Source organism: Protopterus annectens, chromosome 2.part1, assembly GCF_019279795.1.
Source record: "Protopterus annectens isolate FY-2018-M chromosome 2.part1, PAN1.0, whole genome shotgun sequence".
In the NCBI taxonomy this organism is placed as follows: domain Eukaryota; kingdom Metazoa; phylum Chordata; order Ceratodontiformes; family Protopteridae; genus Protopterus; species Protopterus annectens.
In genome coordinates, this window is record NC_056729.1 from 1570290881 (window position 1) to 1570309307 (window position 18427).

General features: G+C 43.9%; 1 protein-coding gene across 1 annotated transcript in view; it reads right to left on the reverse strand.

Annotated features, from left to right (window-relative positions):
- Window positions 1-5886, reverse strand: part of RPL22 (ribosomal protein L22) — a 117832-nt gene extending 111946 nt beyond the window's left edge. The window contains exon 1 of the mRNA XM_044063017.1: window positions 5779-5886. Within this exon, the coding sequence (XP_043918952.1) occupies window positions 5779-5796 (18 nt within the window). The 5' untranslated portion in view covers window positions 5797-5886. The remainder of the gene's footprint in view (window positions 1-5778) is intronic.
- Between the last annotated feature and the right edge of the window lie 12541 nt (window positions 5887-18427).

An 18427-nucleotide genomic window follows, 5' to 3' on the forward strand; every position in this document is an offset into this window, starting at 1 on the left:
CTCTAGCAATTCTAACCATGTGGGTTCTGTCCTTGAGCCAGTTTGCAATCCATCTAGTGACATAGAGGTTTATATTTAAGCTGGTGAGCTTATCTATAATGCCCGAGTGGGGTATTGTATCGAAGGCTTTTGCGAGGTCCAGTTAGGCTGTGTGGACCACCTTCCCCTCGTCAATGGCCTTGGTGACTGTTTCAAAGAAATCAACCAGGTTTAAGAGGCAGGATCTGCCCTTAAAGCCGAACTGGGTAGGATCCAGTGTCTGTAGGTCCCCAATATCTTTATTTATGACGTCCATGATGATCCTTTCCATAGCTTTGCAGACCAAGCTAGTCAGGCTTATGGGGCGATAGTTTCCAGGATCCGTTGAGGCACCACCTTTATGGAGAGGGACCACTGTTGCTGTACGCCACTCTTTGGGCACATATCCTGTAGTAAGGCTGAGATTGAACAGTAGTTTTATGTTTGGGTTTAGCTCTTCTTGGAGTTCATGTAGGACGCAGCCCAGGACATAGTCTGGTCCCATTGATGCTGTGTTTTTTGCTTTGGAGAGGGCGGCTCTTACCTGAGCATGTGAGATGTCAGGGGGGCAGCACTCTGTTGGGATAGATATTTGCCCTTTTGGTGGGGGGAGTTTGCGCTGAACCAGTCAGCTAGGATGTTGGCAATGTCTGTGGGTTCAGTGTATTTTTTGTCATTTTGGACTAATTCTGAGCATATCTGGGAATTACCACCCAGGTTCCTAACATAACTAAAGAAAGCCTTGTGATTATCCTTAGTGTCCTGTGCAATTTTTCTCTCGAAGCTGGCCTTAGACAATTTTATGAGTGCCCAGAGTTTTTTGCTAATACTGATTAGTGATGCCTTCCCTTTTTGGGATTTTGTTCTATCATTTAGTAGCTTCCTCCTTCTATTGTATAGTTTGTTTATGACTGGGGTCCACCAAACAGGACGTCTGCCTTTGGAGGATTGGGTCTTATTTGGGATCGCATGATCCATGCATTCCTGAAGGTGTTCATAGAATGCGTTTTTTCTGCGGTCTGGGCCGTATTTTCATAACACCCGCCAATCTAGCTGCCTCTTTGGTTGCGTGTCAGATCAACTTCATGGATGAGGTGGAAATAGCTTCTAGGGTTGCAAGCTGCAAGGCCACTATCACGGACCTCGTCAGAGACCGCTCCCTGCTAGCATTCCAGAAAGTTGTCAGGTCCCTCTGGATCCTAGTAAAATGCACCAAATAATTCAATGACCGAATGGCAAAGGTCGAAGAAGCGAACGTCCGTTTTCCAGTCTATCCAACGCCTGGACTCTGTTTTGTGATGAACAGTATGGCTCTCCTCTGCAAGCTCTTTCCTTGTTGCTGCCACCTCCACCATAGCGTCTGCAGATAAACCTTTAGACCGATGTGGATTTCTCTCAAGAGAAGGCAGTATTTTGTCTGGTCTCCGGGGGATAGGCTCAATGGAGTCAGGCTTCCTCCACGCATGCTGTACGACAAGCTCATCGGCAGATGGGGTCACCCAGGAAGTAGAGGGCCAGTCACAGAATGACTGCAAGAACACAGACTCCTCCAAGGATGGGTTAGTGGACTTCCAATCTCTTCACTGTTTCAATATTTCCAGGATGTCTCCAAAAGAGACATCTTCAGAAGGAGATCGTGGGGACCCTTCCCCTTCATCATAGTCCGTATCTTCCATGAGAGACTCTTCAGGAGAGTCTATGTGCTTCCTCTTGCATGTTAGTTTCCGTGGAACCTCTTCGATGGGAGCTTCCGAAGAGGAGTCGCCCTGCGTGAGGATTTCTTGCGGCTCTCTTAACCGGTGTCCAGGAGTGGCAGACTGTGTCAACTGAGGTCTAAGGAGGGGGGGGGGTAATAAACATGTTGCACCGACGACGGAGGGGCCAGCTGTGAGCCTGAAGTGGCCAATGCCCTTTCCATCACCTGGAAGAGGGATGGGAGCCCAGAACTAAGAAAGACAACCTCAGAACCGGGGTCACATCCCACTCCGACAAACGTGCCACTAGGAGAGGAACCTCAGTGTAACTCGGTGCCATCGCGGTCATCAGGACCTTAGAACATCTACGGTGCCAGGCTAGGGCCCTCGGTGCCGGCAGCCAAGTCACAACCTCGACGATGGCCCGGCTCCGAAGGTGCCCAAGTCCAAAGAGTGAGCTCTGGTGCCACAGACAAAGCTGGAACCGGGAAAACATCGGAACCCGGAGCTTCAGAACTGTGGAGGCTGAAGGAGGAGTTATGATGGAGTCTGTGGAAAGAACTCCTCTGTTCCAGGTGGGATAGAGGGTTTAAGGAAGTGAACGTAAACCCCTAGCCGCCAATAGTTGATCCACAAGTCTGACCACGTCCAACTTCGATAGGCTGCTGGAGGATCTGGTGGATATCCCCGATGGGGAGTCTGGACATTCCTGGAAAGGACTGTATTGTTGTCCTAAAAAGGGGTCCATTGACGGGGAGTATCTAATCCGAGGCATGGGGTCTCCCCTCAACACCATGGTCATTGGACTCAGAGAAAATGCAGTAGGAGGGGGAGAAAATGCAGTAGGAGGGGGAAGTGACTTTTGCTGGAAAAACTATTGTCTGTGCCGAAGGGAGAGTCTTGTTGGTGCAGTAGTGGTTGGTACTGTAGGTAACGGTGCAGAAGAGCACGGTACCATTCGGGTCAGGTCTGATTTCTGTTCCGTGGTCGGCACCGAAGTTGGTGCCGAGAAATAGTCATTTCTGGAGTCAAATCAGATTTCTGTTCCATGGTTGGCCAAAGAGTTTTGAGCCCTTGTGCCAAGGGAACTGCAACCACTTTTGGAAGTTTAGGTTTAGTCTCTGGCTCTGAACTTTTAGATTCAGGATCTCTGAGGGAAGAGAGAACAGAATGGCTCCTCTTCTTGGAATCCTTTTTGGGACTGAACTCTCCAACACAGAAATTCCCTCTGAAAAGGGAGATTTAAGCAATCCTTTGAAAATTAGCTTGTTATGGTCTCTCATTCAGGGTGCGGGTACTGAAGGCCGCACAAAACTTAACAAGGAGGCCGAGTCGACAGGTGGGGCACTCCCAAACAGTACACACAAGAGCCATGCAAATCCGAAATAGGTATTTTACGGCCGCACTGGTCACAGGCCTTAAAACCAGAAGTGCCTTTTTTATCAGACATAATGTAGTTGACAACAAGACAGTCAAACTCTATAAACACTATCACAACAAATAAAGTTAAATTCACACAAACAGCAGCAAAGTTCTTGCACCAACAATAACCAAAAAGATTAACAAGAAAGGGAAAAAGGAGGGTACCAATAATGGTAGCCCTAAAAATTACCACAGAGGGTAAAGGGTGGTAAGTACCAACGATGGTAAGGAAAGAATACCGAAAACGGTAAAGGGAAGAAACAGGAGGCACAAGAAAGATATCTGACTATCCAAAGAGTTTATAAACCGAAATAAGAATTATCCAAGAAAAGTTGAGGTTTTAATCAAAAAAAGAACACTTAGCTGAGAGCGAATGACTTGACACGTCCTCACAAGTAAACTAGATCTGGGGTATTGGGGAGAGAGGCACTAAAGTAATCTTCGCTTGAGAGTTTTTGGCCGACCAAGTTTGGTGCGGAACCGATAACTCATCAGTAATTAACATTAGATCCAGAACTTCAATTTCTAACTATTCCCTTTCTATCCTTGGACCCAAGCTCTGCAGGGATCTTCCCTCAAACCTTAAAGACTTCTAACTATGCCTTTTGGCACAACTTTAAAGAATATTCCCCTGCCTGTAAATGCTCTGCTTCAGGTCATACGATATAGTCTTCCTAATTTCAGATACATACTGCCTCTCATTTTCATTATAGCATCTCTTCTCAGACTCCTATGGTTGCTAGTCTAACTGATGCAAACACTGTACACAGTGGCGTTTGTGGACCACCTTTACAAATAATTTCTTCCACTGTATATTGACTACTGATTTGATTTTACTCTTATTGTATAATTTTTCTTCCATTTGATGCATTTTCACATTCTGGGCAGAGACCGAAACTGGTCCAATGGGATCAGTGCTAAATTCCATAAAATAAAACCAAACAGACTTAAATTCAGATGAAGCAGCCCAACAAAAAATGTTTGACACATAAATTAACCTCATTTTAATCTCAACACTCATCAAATGAGTACCTCAAACAAAGTCAAACTACAGAACTCTTACACTAGTGCATCATTTAAAAATCCATTCCAGTTGTTGTTGTGTCTTTCGGCTTTTCCTGGTTAGGGGTCGCCACAGCGGAACTCCGGTCCGCTAATGATTGGCAGTAGATTTTTACTGTCGAGTTGCCGGCCCTGATGCACAACCTTCAACGAAGGTACGCCCATTACATTTACTAAAATCAACAGTATTACGAATTTACTAAACATATAACAATTGTGACAGGTGGAGCACCTTGGCATACAACAGCCCCTCTGGAACTGCAGGTGCTCCAGAAATAGATGTAGGTTTTACTGTCTAAAACAAAAGGAAATGAATCCTTAATGAAATCCACAGCCATTGCTAAAATCACAAGAACAGGTGCCTGGATGATCTTAACTGTCAAGTGTTCTCATTCCCCCTCCTCCTTTTAAGGATAAATTCAGGATTGTTACCCAGAATGTAGGTAAGGGACATATTCTCTTCAATTATGTCCCAATTTCTTGCTATAATCCCATTAAATCTTGTGGGAGTCCACAAAGGAATGCACACAGCCTTGTTGTAACTATGTACAGTGTTGTCTTGCTGAGAAATTAGCCTAATACTTTACTGAAGCTTTTTTTTTTTTTTTTTTTTTGGAAAGTGGGGAGGCTTATTCTCCTTTTAAATGGTGAACTCCTCACGGACAATACAGAAAAAGGCATACAGCTTAGTCTTGTCTGAGGCTATGAGGATGGCCTGGCAAATGTCACGTATAACTGCCACGAGTGTGGAAGAGGAGTTGAAAACTATCACTCGCTGGTACTGATGCAGGGTTTGAATCCCACTACTGCCAACGTATACCAACTGGCTAGGCATGGGACAAGTGTTGCAGTCCTTGGATCTGCTGCAAAATATCTGATGTCTCCCAGCAGGATTTTTTTTTTCTTTAGTCATTCCTCTGGTACCAAACAGGTTACAAAAGTGTACAGAAAATCTGAAATCCAGCCCGACTCACTGCATAAAGGTAATGTGCACTACAATCTGGACTATGGGCTTCCAATATTCATACCCGCAATAAGAATACAAACCGATTAAGAGTTTCAAGTTTCTGGCCTAACCCCTGGCCCCTTTCTTACCACTCCCTCTGTGAAACAGTCTTTCAGTGTCCTCTATGCTAAATTCCCACATGCACACACAACTTCCAAAAGGTTTATCCTTGTGGTTTGGATGCAGTGAAAAGTGGTGGCACATCAGCTCACCTACCCAGTTAACAAATGTTAAAAACAAGACTACACAACTCTGCTATGAAAACTGACCATACAGGACATGAAAAATGAACTTGGATCCAGTACATGGAGAGATGCATAGAAGGAACAAGCACACATCACAAAACCATTTACACTGGGAAGTTCTAACTTCTAGTGGAGCTGGAACCACTTTTTTTTTTTTTTTTTTTTTTTTTTTAAATGAGCTGTCAAATAAAAAAAAAAGTCTAGCTTCCCCAAGTCACATCAAGAAAAAACGGCTTTAAAAGCTATTACTGTGAAGGAGTAGCCACAGCTTTCCTTGGAAGTTATATTACTGTTCTTAATGCAACTTGCACTAAAACTATTGATCACTTACAAAGTTAGCAGCATCCATGATTCCATCTTCCACGGGATGGGTACAATCTAAAGTGAACTTCAACACTTGCTTCTTCTTTTTACCACCCTTGGGTATGGACTTCTTCTGCAAAAAAAAGAAAACATTCAAAATAATGCCTTTGCAGATTTATAAATCACCTACTCAAACCTGAAGCATGCTGCTGCCTTTGACATAAATCAGTAAGTACAGATTTTACAGAGAGATTACATCCCAGTGCCAGCTCCCCTTTACTAAATTAACAACGGCTGGCAAGCCAATCGCAGCAAACAGTCATTTGTCTGAGGTAGGTCAGCTCAGACTCCGGTTTCAGTGGGTGGGTGGGTGGAGAACAGGTAGGAGGGCTGAGGTGGGCCATATGTGTGTATATTTGCATAGGTGTATATATGTGTGTGTACACACACACACACATTATATATATATATATATATATATATATATATATATATATCTATATATCCACACACACACACATACACACATATATATACACACACACACATATATATACACACACACACATATACACGTATATATACACACACACACACATATTATATATATATATATATATATATATATATATATATACACACACACACATCTATGTGTATATAGGTGTGTGTATTTATGCATGTGTATAGATATATATGTATGTGTGTGTATATTATATATATATATATATATATATATATATATATATATATAGGTATATGTATGCATATGTTTATGTATTATACATTTGCAATATGTATGTATAGATACAAGTATGAATATGGTGTGGGTAGTACATATGGGTGCCTAATGTGTGTACATATATGTATAGATATTTCTGTATATGTATGCATATATTGTATAGCTTTGTGTTTATAAGTATGTACGTGTATATGTACATACATGTGTATATGTATGTATACTTAATTTCAGTAAGTTAACTCACCTTGCCATTACTGGAATCAATTGCAATGTACATTTAGGCATTAGTGCATGGCATCCGAAGACAAACTGCGTGGCCAAGACATGTTTCATCTCTCAGCCCCCCAGAATAAAAACTTTTGCATGCCACATCTCCTTTTAGGGGTACACAGGACTAAGAATTACTGCGGCTGATGAAATTTGCATGCAAAGTGACCTTGAGGGGCATTCATTTAGGAGGCATTTGGCTGCTAAAGGGTCTGGGTGCACAAGGCCACACCACTGGATTAGGGCCTCACAAGGCATGAAGGAGGATTTAGGGTGGCTGCGTTTCTTATTAGATTACAATGGGACAGCAATATGGCAGGAGACAGACAACCAACTACCACTTCAGTGTTTACAGATGCAGCAAGGGGAATTGGCTTTAGGGGTTACTGTCAAGATCAGTGGTTCAGTGCGGCATGGCCGACTCAAGTGAAAAGTAGGTTTAAACATTTCAATTGCAGAGATGGAATTTTTCCCAGTAGTGGTTGCACTGGAAATATGGCTGACTCATGTTTTCATAGTTTAGTACTAGGCTATCTGCCCTGGGGCATTTGCAAGCCTAGCCATAGTGATGTGGCTTTTGCCACCCCATGAAATGGTACAAAAATGCACAGAATAGATTTAGAATACCGTGCCTCTGTCTAGTAGTGACACAGTGAAGGTCCCCTTATATAATAGAATTAGTTTACTGTGCCCCTGTCTAGCAGTGAGACAGATGTGACCCCTGGGGTAAACTTACTATCTCCCATCCACTCATCAAGATTTCTCTTGAAGAGAGTCAGTGAGAGGCTCTGCCTAACATGAACTGGGATCTTGTTCCAGAGCATGGGAAGCCTCTGGGTTATGAATCTATCCCTCCAGCATGTCCTATTCCTACTTGTGCCGAGGTTTAAGTCTTTAGCTCTCGTGGTTCTGATGGATTTGGATTTTTTGAGGTGGAGCATGTCCATCAGTTCCTGATTGGACATGGCCTTGTACGTCAGGCAGAGATCACCTCTGAGCAGGCGGTATGCTACTGAATAGAGCTGGAGTTTCTTTAGTCTGGCAGAATAAGACATATGTTGGAGACCCTTGATCCTCTTGGTGAGGTACTTTTGTGGTCTCTCCAGCTGTTGCAAATGCCGGGTGAGGTACATACCAAATGGGGCATTGCACTCAATCATGGGTCTGATGAGGGAGGAGTATAGGGGTACAATGACATCCTTGGACCTGGATGTGAATCCCTTCATAAGGTGTGCAAGGTAGAATGTCTTTCTAACCACTTTGGCAACGTGGGTGTCAAATGAGAGGTCGCTGTCGACTTGGGTCCCTAGGTCTCTGATTACTTTTTCCATACTCAGTGGGTTGCTGTCTATGTGATAATTTGTGGGTGCTTTGTTTTTCCCAAAGGGGATGACTTTACATTTTTTTGGCATTTAGTTTAAAGCCATGACTCCGGCACCAGTTGTCCGTTTCTGTGAGGCCTTTTTGTAGGATGTATGTGTCCGCTGGTGTATTGACTATGGCGCCTAGTTTGCAGTCATCTGCGAACTTTGTCAGCCACAACCCTCCCATGTTTGCTTTAACATCTGAGAAATAAATGCCGAACAAGAGGGGTCCCAGGAAAGATCCCTGTGGGACACCACTTGTGACTGGCTTTGAGTCTGACATTGCTCCAGCGATTTTAACTTTATGGGTTCTGTCCTTTAGCCAGTTTGCAACCCATCTAGTGACATAAGGGTTTACATTTAAGCTGCTGAACTCATCTATGATGCCTGAGTGGGGTATTGTGTCGAAGGCCTTAGCCAAGTCCAGGTAGGCTGTATGGATTGCTTTGCCCTCCATCAGTGGCTCTAGTGACTGTTTCGAAAAAGTCAACCAGATTCAAAAGGAAGGATCTGCCCTTTACAAAGCCGAACTGGGTGGGGTCAAGTGTTTGTAGGTCCCCAATGTCTCTGTTTATGAGTTCCATGATGATTCTTTCCATAGCTTTGCAGACCAGGCTGGTTAAGCTTATGGGGCGGTAGTTCCCAGGGTCTGTAGAGGTACCCCCCTTTGTGGAGTGGGACCACTGTTGCTGTACGCCAGTGTTCAGGTACATATCCTGTAGTAAGGCTAAGGTTAAATAGCATTTTTATGTGCGGGTTTAGCTCCTCTGGAATTCACGTAGCACGCAACCCGGGATACCATCAGGTCCCACTGATGCTGTGTCTTTAGCTTTGCTAAGGGCGGCTCTCACCTGGACATCTGAGATTACATTCAGCTGGGATAAGTATTTCTTCTTTTGGGGGTGAGGGAGGGGAGAAATTTGCATTGAACCTGTCAGCCAGAATATTGGCAATATCTGTGGGTTCAGTGTATTTTTTGTTGTTGTGAACTAACTCTGAGCATATCTGAGGGTTTCTGCCCAGGTTTCTATCATAGCTGAAGAAGGCTTTGTGGTTATCTTTAGTGTCCTTAGCGATTTTTCTCAAAGTTGGCCTTGGATGTTTTTACGAGAACGTAGTTTTCTGCTAGTGTTGATCAGAGATGTTTCCCTTTATGGGATTTTGCTCTGTCGTGCAGTAGCTTCCTTCTTTTGTTATACAATTTGTTAATGGCTGAGGTCCACCAGACAGGACGCTTGCCTTTGGTGGAGAGGGACTTGGATTTATTTGGGATTGCATGATCCATGCATTCTTTGAGATGTCCACAGAAAGCATTTGTGAAGGATTCAGCATTGTGGGATGTGGTATCCACTGGCCCCGTGGGCTTAAAGGATACCATCTCAGTCTTAAGAAGAGTGAAGTCTGCTTTTGAGAAGTTTTTCACTGTGGTCTTTTGTGCTGGAGGTGGAGGTGGGATATGTATATCCAGGGTGATTAGTTTGTGGTCAGATCTCACTAGTGAGGGGTATACCTCTGGTGTGGAGCATTTTGTCCCCATGTTTGTGATGATCAGGTCTAGTATATTATCTCCCGTAGTGGGAGAGGTGACTAGTTGTTGCAGTGCATTTGAATTTATGAATTCCAGGAACCTTTGGGCTAGGGTGTTAGGGCTAGAATAATGTACCCAATCTATGTTAGGGTAGTTGAAGTCTCCCAGTATGATGGTATTTTGTGATGCATTCATATCCTCCAATGTCTTCAGGAAGGCTGAGTGGGGTTCCTGAGATTGGGAGGGTGGTCTGTAACATGCTACCAGTTGTATAGCAGTTTTGCCTATGGTTAGTTGCACCTGTATGGTCTCCGATGCTTCATGTGTTGCTACTAACCTGGAGGTGTGGGCGTCCTTGATGAATATGGACACTCCCCCTTCCCTTTGTGGTTCGGCCCGGGTTTTGGGGCCGAAAAGCATGATACGAGGTATAGCCTGGTAGCTGGGGTGCTCTCAGGAGCCTTGAACCAGGTTTCAGTTACTGCACAGACGTCGATGTTCTCCATACTGAGGAGTGCATAGAGTGCCTGCATCTTGAGATGTAGACTTCTGGCGTTGAGCAGCATTACCCTTAGTTTTTCCATTTTGTTTTCTAAGGAGGTGGGTTTGTCTTTTGAGCCTTGCCTAAAAAGGCACTATGGGGTGGCAAGAGCCTTAGCCAATATCCGAAGCCCAGTGGTGACAGGTGCAAGCCGTCCCTTGCAGCAGCGTGGCTTGTCCAACATGTCATCCCAGGCAGACAGACATTGGATCCCCTTAGAATGACACCAGTACTTGAACCAATTATTAAAGCTGATCATCTTGTCTTTGTATTGTGGCATCATTCTTGGTGAGGGCAAGATGCTGCTCAGGGTCAGGGTCATACCAGCATGGGCTACATAATCAGAGAGCTCCTCTATGTCTCTTTTCATGTAGTCCAGGGAGGTACGTCTCAGGTCATTCACGCCAGCATGGACAATGACAGAGTCATATTTGTACTTGCTTTGGAGTGACCTGAGTGCGTGTGTTATGTGGCGGATCCTAGCTCCCGATAGGCAGCTCACAGTCACCCTCTCCTTGCTCAGCCTGGTAAGCAGGACATCAGTGTGTCTGACTATAGAGTCACCTATTACTAGTGTATCAGGCATGTAAGGGCTGTGATTGATTGACACACTGATTTACTGAAGTATGTGTTGCATGTGTTTTGTTTTGAGGTGGTGGATTTTTGGATGTCTGCTTTGGGAGCCTCTGTTGTTTTGGTAAGTTTTTTATTAGAGCCTCCGAGTATGTCTTTGTGTTTTATGTGTTTGTGTTGTGGTAGGTCTATGTGGGACTGGGTTTGTTGTGTGCGTGGTTACTATCTCCTCCTGTCTGGTCATGCCAGCCCTGAGTTGAGAGAGTCCAGCCTCCAGTTTGGCTATATAGTTGCATCTCTCACATGTATTTGTGTTTGTTGGGAGGAGGAGAGGGTTGTCTGTGTACATGAGACAATTGTAGCATTGTCTCAAGATACCCAGATTAACCAGCTGAACTGGAGAGGACGCCAGTAATCTACCACTCGACATGCTAGAACAGTACAAGGGAGTGCTGTGCTTTTAAGGGAAGTGGATATTCACAGGGCTGGTAGGTGGATGTAGTGCTTACTTAGTATGAGAGTGCTTACTTAGTAGAGAAGTTTTGAGAACAAGTGCTAGGCTTATAATATAGCGAGTAGTCTGATTATACTAAGAGTAGAGCTTCCTTAAGGGAAAATTTGAAGAGCAGACTTGGCGGAGCCAGAAGTTTAACTATGCACACAATCGCGCAAAGCCGTGCAAACGTGGATTTTAAACAGGGAACTTCAAAAGACCTAGAAATGGTCCAAAACAACCAAATACTACAGCTCTTGTGCTGAGGTCACTTCCTACAGGGACAGGTAGGCTGCTCAAGGCTCCCCACTCCCACTGGTGAGCAAAGAAACTTCCTTCTATCCAAGTAAGGTAATGGACAACACAGGAACTACACCACAGCCCAGAATACAGCAAAGCCTGTAAACTGGTCTAAACTAGTAGAGGAGAGGCGGGAAAACAAGGATTATTTTTTTGTTTTTTTTTTGTTTTTAGATAGAAACACACAGAAAATGCAGAAACAGTAATAAATCAGTTACACAGGCTAGCACACTTTAGTGGGCAGCCTCAACAGTTAAACTAAACAAACTTTCAATCAAATTCGACTAAAATGTAACTAAGTGCAGATATTAAATAATGCAGCAAACAGCTAAAAAAAACAGTTTAAGCTTGTTTAGGGTAAGCTAGAGAAGGTATTTCAAGTAAAAAAAAACAGCAAAGATACTTAATCCAGAAAGTAGTCGCTTTTCTGAGTTCTCTGTAGCTAGGACCACTCTGCAGGACCACGGGGAGCTTGTCTGAGTAGTATATGTGAAAAATAAGTTCTGCATTTCAGTTACTGAAATGGAATTTTTTTCCAGTATTGGTTGCATTAGAAATATGGGGTGTGCAAATGAAAGAGCAGTTTGGCTTCCCTCTGAAAACAATAGCGTAATACACATAGTCAATAATCAGCTGGGGGAGAAGGGAGTGGTAGGCAGGATGATGTGTTTAACATTAAATGTCACAGTGAAGGCACAACACATTCCAGGCATCGATAACTCATTGGCAGATTCCCTTTCTCGTTTGCAGTGGTTGCGTTTCCGGTTATTGGCTCCAAATGCGAATCCTTCTCCAGTTCGAGTGCCGGATCATTTATGGGCAGATGAGAATGGTGGCTAATGTGTAATGCCCTCAGTGGAACGACAAGGGTAAGGTACAATAAATGCATACAGCAATTCTTGCAGACCAGATTATTCAGAGGCTGGGAACAAGTATGGCCAATTCCACCTTACCAAGTCAGGGCTTACATTTTGGTAATGAAAGAAAGAGGTTGGACTTTTGGAAGGGCAAGAAGCACACTGTCAGCTCTGAATTCGTTTCATCAGATCTTGGGTCTGAGGGATTTAGCCAACACATTTCAGGTACGACCAATGTTTAAGGGCTGGGGGAAACAAACACCCAAGAGGCCTGATAAGAGGTACTCCCATAGGTCCAGCCGTGTTACGTAAGCTGTGACTTGCAGTTTCAAATGTTTGTTTTCTTCTTATGAGGTAGCATTATTTAGGACTGCTGTTCTGCTGGCTTTTTGTGGGGCATTTAGATGGCCTGAAATTATTCAATCAAACAAGAAGAAAGGTCAACGGACAGTTTTACCAGTGGTACATGTACATTTGCTGAGGGAGGACACTTGGGTTTATGCGGCTAAATCCAAAACAGATCAAGAAAGCAAAGGTCAGTGGGCAAGAGTGGTTACCCCAAAGGGTTTGGTATGGGACTTGACTAAAGTGCTACTAGAGTATCGCAACTATAGGGGTAGGTCAGATGGTCCATTCTTTTGTCATCAGCAAGGTGAACCTCACAGTATCAGGTGAGACCAGTTTTAAAGGAAGCAATCAAGTTGAGTGGCCTAGACTAAGATAAATATACATTACATTCCTTTTGAAGAGGTGCAGCCTCATTTGCACATGCAATGGGAGCTGCACAGACTGACATTATGAAGATGGGCAGGAAGTCCAATGCTTATAAAGGCTATGCAAGGTGTAAATGGCCTTAACTCGTCCTTTATATTTCAGCTCTCACATCTTTGGATCGGAAATATATCTGGAGAGTGGGTCATTCTTTCATTCAGAGACTCCATCGATTTGTCCAGGGCAGGCAGGGCTTCTCCTTCCAAAGAGGAAAATGAGCTTCTTAAAAAGCAATTTGGTTTGGTGCATCAGGAATGCGGTGGCACCATCTCAGGCCAGTACTACAGCAAGCTGCAAGAAGCGATAAATCTCCTACTGCCATTTTATTGCACCTAGGGGGTAACGATATTTGTCAACATCCAATAAAAGAGCTAACTGGTTTGATGGTACAAGAGGTATATTGCATGCACAAATGCTGGCCACAAGCTATTATCTGCTGGTCAGAAGTGGTACAGAGAAAGTAAAGGAGGGGAGCTAGGTCCATTAAAGTTGTAGAGAGAATGAGAAGGAGAATTAATAATTCTACGGATAAGGTGTTGAGGGACATTAACGGGTTGTACATTCCTCACCCTGGCCTTCAGGTCTGGTGGCCAGACAGGTATGATGAGGATGGGTTTCATTTATCTGAAGAAGGTTTGGGGATTTTTTTTTAGAAGTAATTGCAAGCTGGTTTAGCTTTGAAGGGCATTTACTTAGGATAAGTTGAGATGTGCTGGCGGAAGGGAGGAATATTCCTCCCTTCTGTGGCAGAAGACAGGAAAGGGAAGGGAGGCCTAGGTAAGTGGGGGGGGGGGTCACAGGACTCTTCAGCTGGACCCTCCACAGGCCAGACAGCCCCAAGGGATGGTTGCCAGAGGACTTACCAGCCCGGCAATAGCTCCTTGGCAGATTGTAAGGCGGCCCAGAGGAATTGTGAAGAATTGTGAAATGAAAAAACTTATGATGTGGGTATGTTGAATCAGAAGGGCCGGATATCGATGTGCTGTCTGTTGTCCTGTAGGTTTAGGGGAATGCTATGAAAGAAATAAAATGGCCTCCCTGACATTCCTGTCTTGCGCACATATCATATAATAACTGGCTTCTATTTGGGTAAATGGCAATAAACACATGGCTGCAGCCATTTAATCCATCTGAGGTCTCTGTTTTTTATTGAATATGCAGCTTGTGGCAACCCTGATTTGTAAAGCATGCAACTTCGATACATTTACTGTCAATAGTGCCAGGGAATGATAATGTTCTGAGCAGGTTTTTGGATATGGCTCAAAGGTTGATATGGATCATTAAATGAACTATGAACACTATTTGATATGGAACATTAAATGAATTGAACACCATGTTAAATGTTTTCTAAAAGATCATTCTGTTGGCATCAATGGCAAGGTAAGGCATTGGTTCACTAAACTTTATTAAAAGCAGGTACAGCTGTACCAATCTCAGACAAATACATACCCTTTACCAGGCACTTTGGTCATTGTCCCTTTTTTCAAATGTCTTCAACCCACAATCACGTCAGGCCGCTTAATTCCTAGAATATGTTGAAGCAGATGGCACGTTTTGTATAAAAAAAAATATCCTCTTCTGTATCTTCTGATTTCAGACTCAACCCACTTATGGCGTACAGTTTTGTACCTACCATAAATGTAGATGTTCGAAGATCCACATTGCTGCAGTCCTTACATAGGGGTAGTCCGCTGTCCTCGGTCGGCCCGAATACCAAAGTATTAGGCTGACGTCGGTCATGGGCGCTCAGATCTGACAGAGCGTCAGGGTATAAAAGCGCATGACCGACGTCATATCCTCAGTCTTTTCTTGCCCCAGATGTCAGAAGGCCCTAAAAAGAAAGGCCACAGCCCAAAAACAGGATACCTCCCATAAACATGCCCAACAACAACCATCACCCAAACCATATAACCATGCCAAACTACAGAGGGGAAGGAGGGAGGGTAAATTGGACTGCAGCAATGTGGATCTTCGAACATCTACATTTATGGTAGGTACAAAACTGTACTATGTTCTTCATCTCACATTGCTGCAGTCCTTACATATGGGTAGAATCCCAAAGCAGAGGTAAAGGGAGGATGGCAAAATCATAAAGCATTAGGGCTGCTAAAATGCCCTGTAATATTGCAGTGGCAAATCCAGCCCTAGACTTAGAATAAAGAGGAAGGTGGTAATGCTTGGAAAAAGTATGTACTGAACTCCAAGTGGCTGCTTCCAAAATATCTTTTGTAGCTACCCCTTAGAAAGGCAGTAGAAGTGGCAGTAGCTCTAGTGGAATGAGGTCTGATTCCAGCCGAATCTCCTTACCATGATGGGAATAACAGAAAGAAATACAAAACCCAATCCATTTAGAAATAGTTTGTTTTGAAACAGGTTTTCCCTGAGAACCCAAAGCAAAAGAAACAAACAACTGCTGAGACTGCCTGAACCCCTTGGTTCTGCTCAAATAATAACGTAACTGCCTGTGAATATCCAAAGTATGCAAAATCTTCTCCCCTTTATTTTGAGGGTTTGCATAAAAAGTAGGCAAATGAATAGTTTGGTTCAAGGCCACACTAGAAACCACTTTAGGCATAAAGGAAGGATTAGTACGCAAAGATACCCTATCCTTATGAAAAATCAGGAAAGGTTCCACTGCCATAAGGGCCTGTAATTCAGAAACCCTTCTTGCAGAGGTAATGGCCAACAAAAAAGCAGTCTTCCATGATAAATACTTTAACTCGGCAGCAGCTGCAGGCTCAAAAGGTTGTAGAGTAAGCTTTTCCAACACAAAATTGAGATCCCAAGCAGGAGTAGGAGCTCTACGTGGGGGTCTTATGTTCTTTGCCCCTCTAAGAAATTGCTTAAACATAGGATGGGAAAATAAAGGAGGGTCACAGTCATAGTGAGCAGAAATGGCTGCAGCATGAACCTTTATCGAGGAGAAAGACAAACCCTTGTCCAATAACTCAGTAAGATATTGAAGAGAAACACTTAAATCAGGCTTGGAAACATCAAAGTCCTTCGCTTTGCTCCAAAGAAAAATCTCCTCCATTTATCAGCGTAAACTTTCCTTGTACTAGGCCTTCTGGCCTCCAAAATAACATTCAAAACTTGTTGTGGAAGCTGAGACCCTCCAGGGTCTAAAACAGAATATGCCAGGCTGTGAGATGCAGAGACTGAATCTTGACATTGAGGAAGTGATTGCCCTCCTGAGACAAAAGATGCGGAATCAAAGGCAGAGGCCATGGAGGCTCCGTATCAAACTCCTCAGTAGTGGGTACCAGTGCTGTCGAGGCCAATCCGGCTATCAGAATCATGGATGGCTTGTCTATTCTGGCCTTCAGGAGTACCTTGGGAATGAGAGGCAGAGGTGGAAAGGCATAGACATGAAGATTGCTCCAACTGAATGATAGAGCATCCACCTTCCAAGCTGTGGGATGAAACATTTTTGTGCAAAACTTTGGCAACTGGTAATTTAGTGGAGAAGCGAACAGATCTATGTCTGGAGTCCCCCATAACACTGTCAACTTTTGAAACACATGAGGATCCAGTTTCCACTCGTGAGGATCCACAATTTGTCTGCTCAACACATCCGCTAAGGAGTTCTGTGCTCCTGGTAGAAACCTTGCCTGAAGATTGAAGTGTAAACTGAGAGCAGTCTCCCACAAAATCATCGCTTGCCTGCAAAGAGGGTAGGAATTGGTTCCCCCTTGCTTGTTGATGTACCACATGACAGTAGTGTTGTCTGTTTGAATCAACACCTGTCCTGGGTTAAGTAAATCATCAATGCAAATTGGACTGCTAACATCTCCTTCAAGTTGATATGCAAATGTTGAAGTCTGACAGGCCACGTGTCTTGCACCCATTTTCCATTGAGGTGTGCTCCCCAAGCCTTGTCCGAGGCATCTGTCGTTAGAATCTGACTCGCCTCTGGTCGGGTCACAGAGAGTCCCTTGTTTAGGTGACATTCCTGAGCCCACCACAAAAATTCTTTCTGAATGCAAGGTATTATCTGAATGACAGTGTCTAGATCTTGGCAGTGTTGTGTCCATACATTTTTGAGATACCATTGAAGCTTCCTCATATGCAGTTTGGCATTGGGAAGCACCAGAATACAAGATGCCATGAACCCCAAGGCTTGAAGGACTGTCCTTGCAGTCAGCCTGGACTGTAGAGACATTTGATGGAAATAAAAAGAAAGGCTTCTTTGTTTGTCCGGGGTCAAAAAGGCCATCTGGGAAGCTGCATTCAGTCTCACACCCAGAAAGCACATGTCCTGAGAGGGTACTAGACTGGACTTTGTTTCATTCACAGAATACCCTAGGTATCTTAACACTACCATCACATACTGTAGATGATGCAGAAGTTCGTCTTTGTGTTGTGCAATAATCAGGCAATCGTCCAAATAAGGATAAATCTGTATTCCTTTTAACCTGAAAAAGGCTATCACTGGAGCCAGAACCTTTGTGAACACTCTGGGCAGTAGATAAGCCAAAGGGCAATGCAGAGAACTGATAATGTAAATTTCCAGCCAAAACGCAGGTACCTCCTGCAACTGGGCCTGATAGGAACATGAAGATAAGCCTCTTTGAGATCCAGAGTTACCATCCAGTGATCTTTTCCCAACAGAGGTAAAAGCTGTTGTAACGTCAGCATTTTGAACTTTGGAATGTCCAGATAAGTGTTGAGGATAGATAAATCCAAAATTGGTCTCCACGTGTTCCCTTTCTTTGGTACTAGAAACAGGAGAGAATAAAATCCTAGTCCCACTTCTGACAGAGGAACTGGCTGTATAGCTCCTATTTGAAGAAGTAAAGAAATCTGTTTGTGAGCCTCTATCCTTTGCCGAGGAGGAACGTCTGGCATGCCTTTGAAAGGAGGCAATGTATGGAAATAGAATTTGTAGCCTCGGTTTATAATGTCCAATACCCATTTGTCCTGGGTGACTAAAAGCCAGTTTTGCTTGAAGAGTGCTAATTTTCCTCCCAAAGGAGCTGCCAGGGAAGAAGAATCTGGCAGCTGAAAATGCAGGTCATTGGGCCTGTTTACGAAAGGACTGGCCCTGCCCTCACCTGCAGATTGTGCAGGTGAACTCCAAGTTCTAGGCCTGAATGTACTGTGAGCTCTGCCCCTGCCACGTCTAGATCTACCCTAGACTGAGAATCAGAAGAAGGGTAGGTCCACCCCTTAGTAGGCCAATTTCTACTAAACTTTGGAGGTTGCACCTGCAAAAAATCTTTAACAGTCTGCATAGACTTA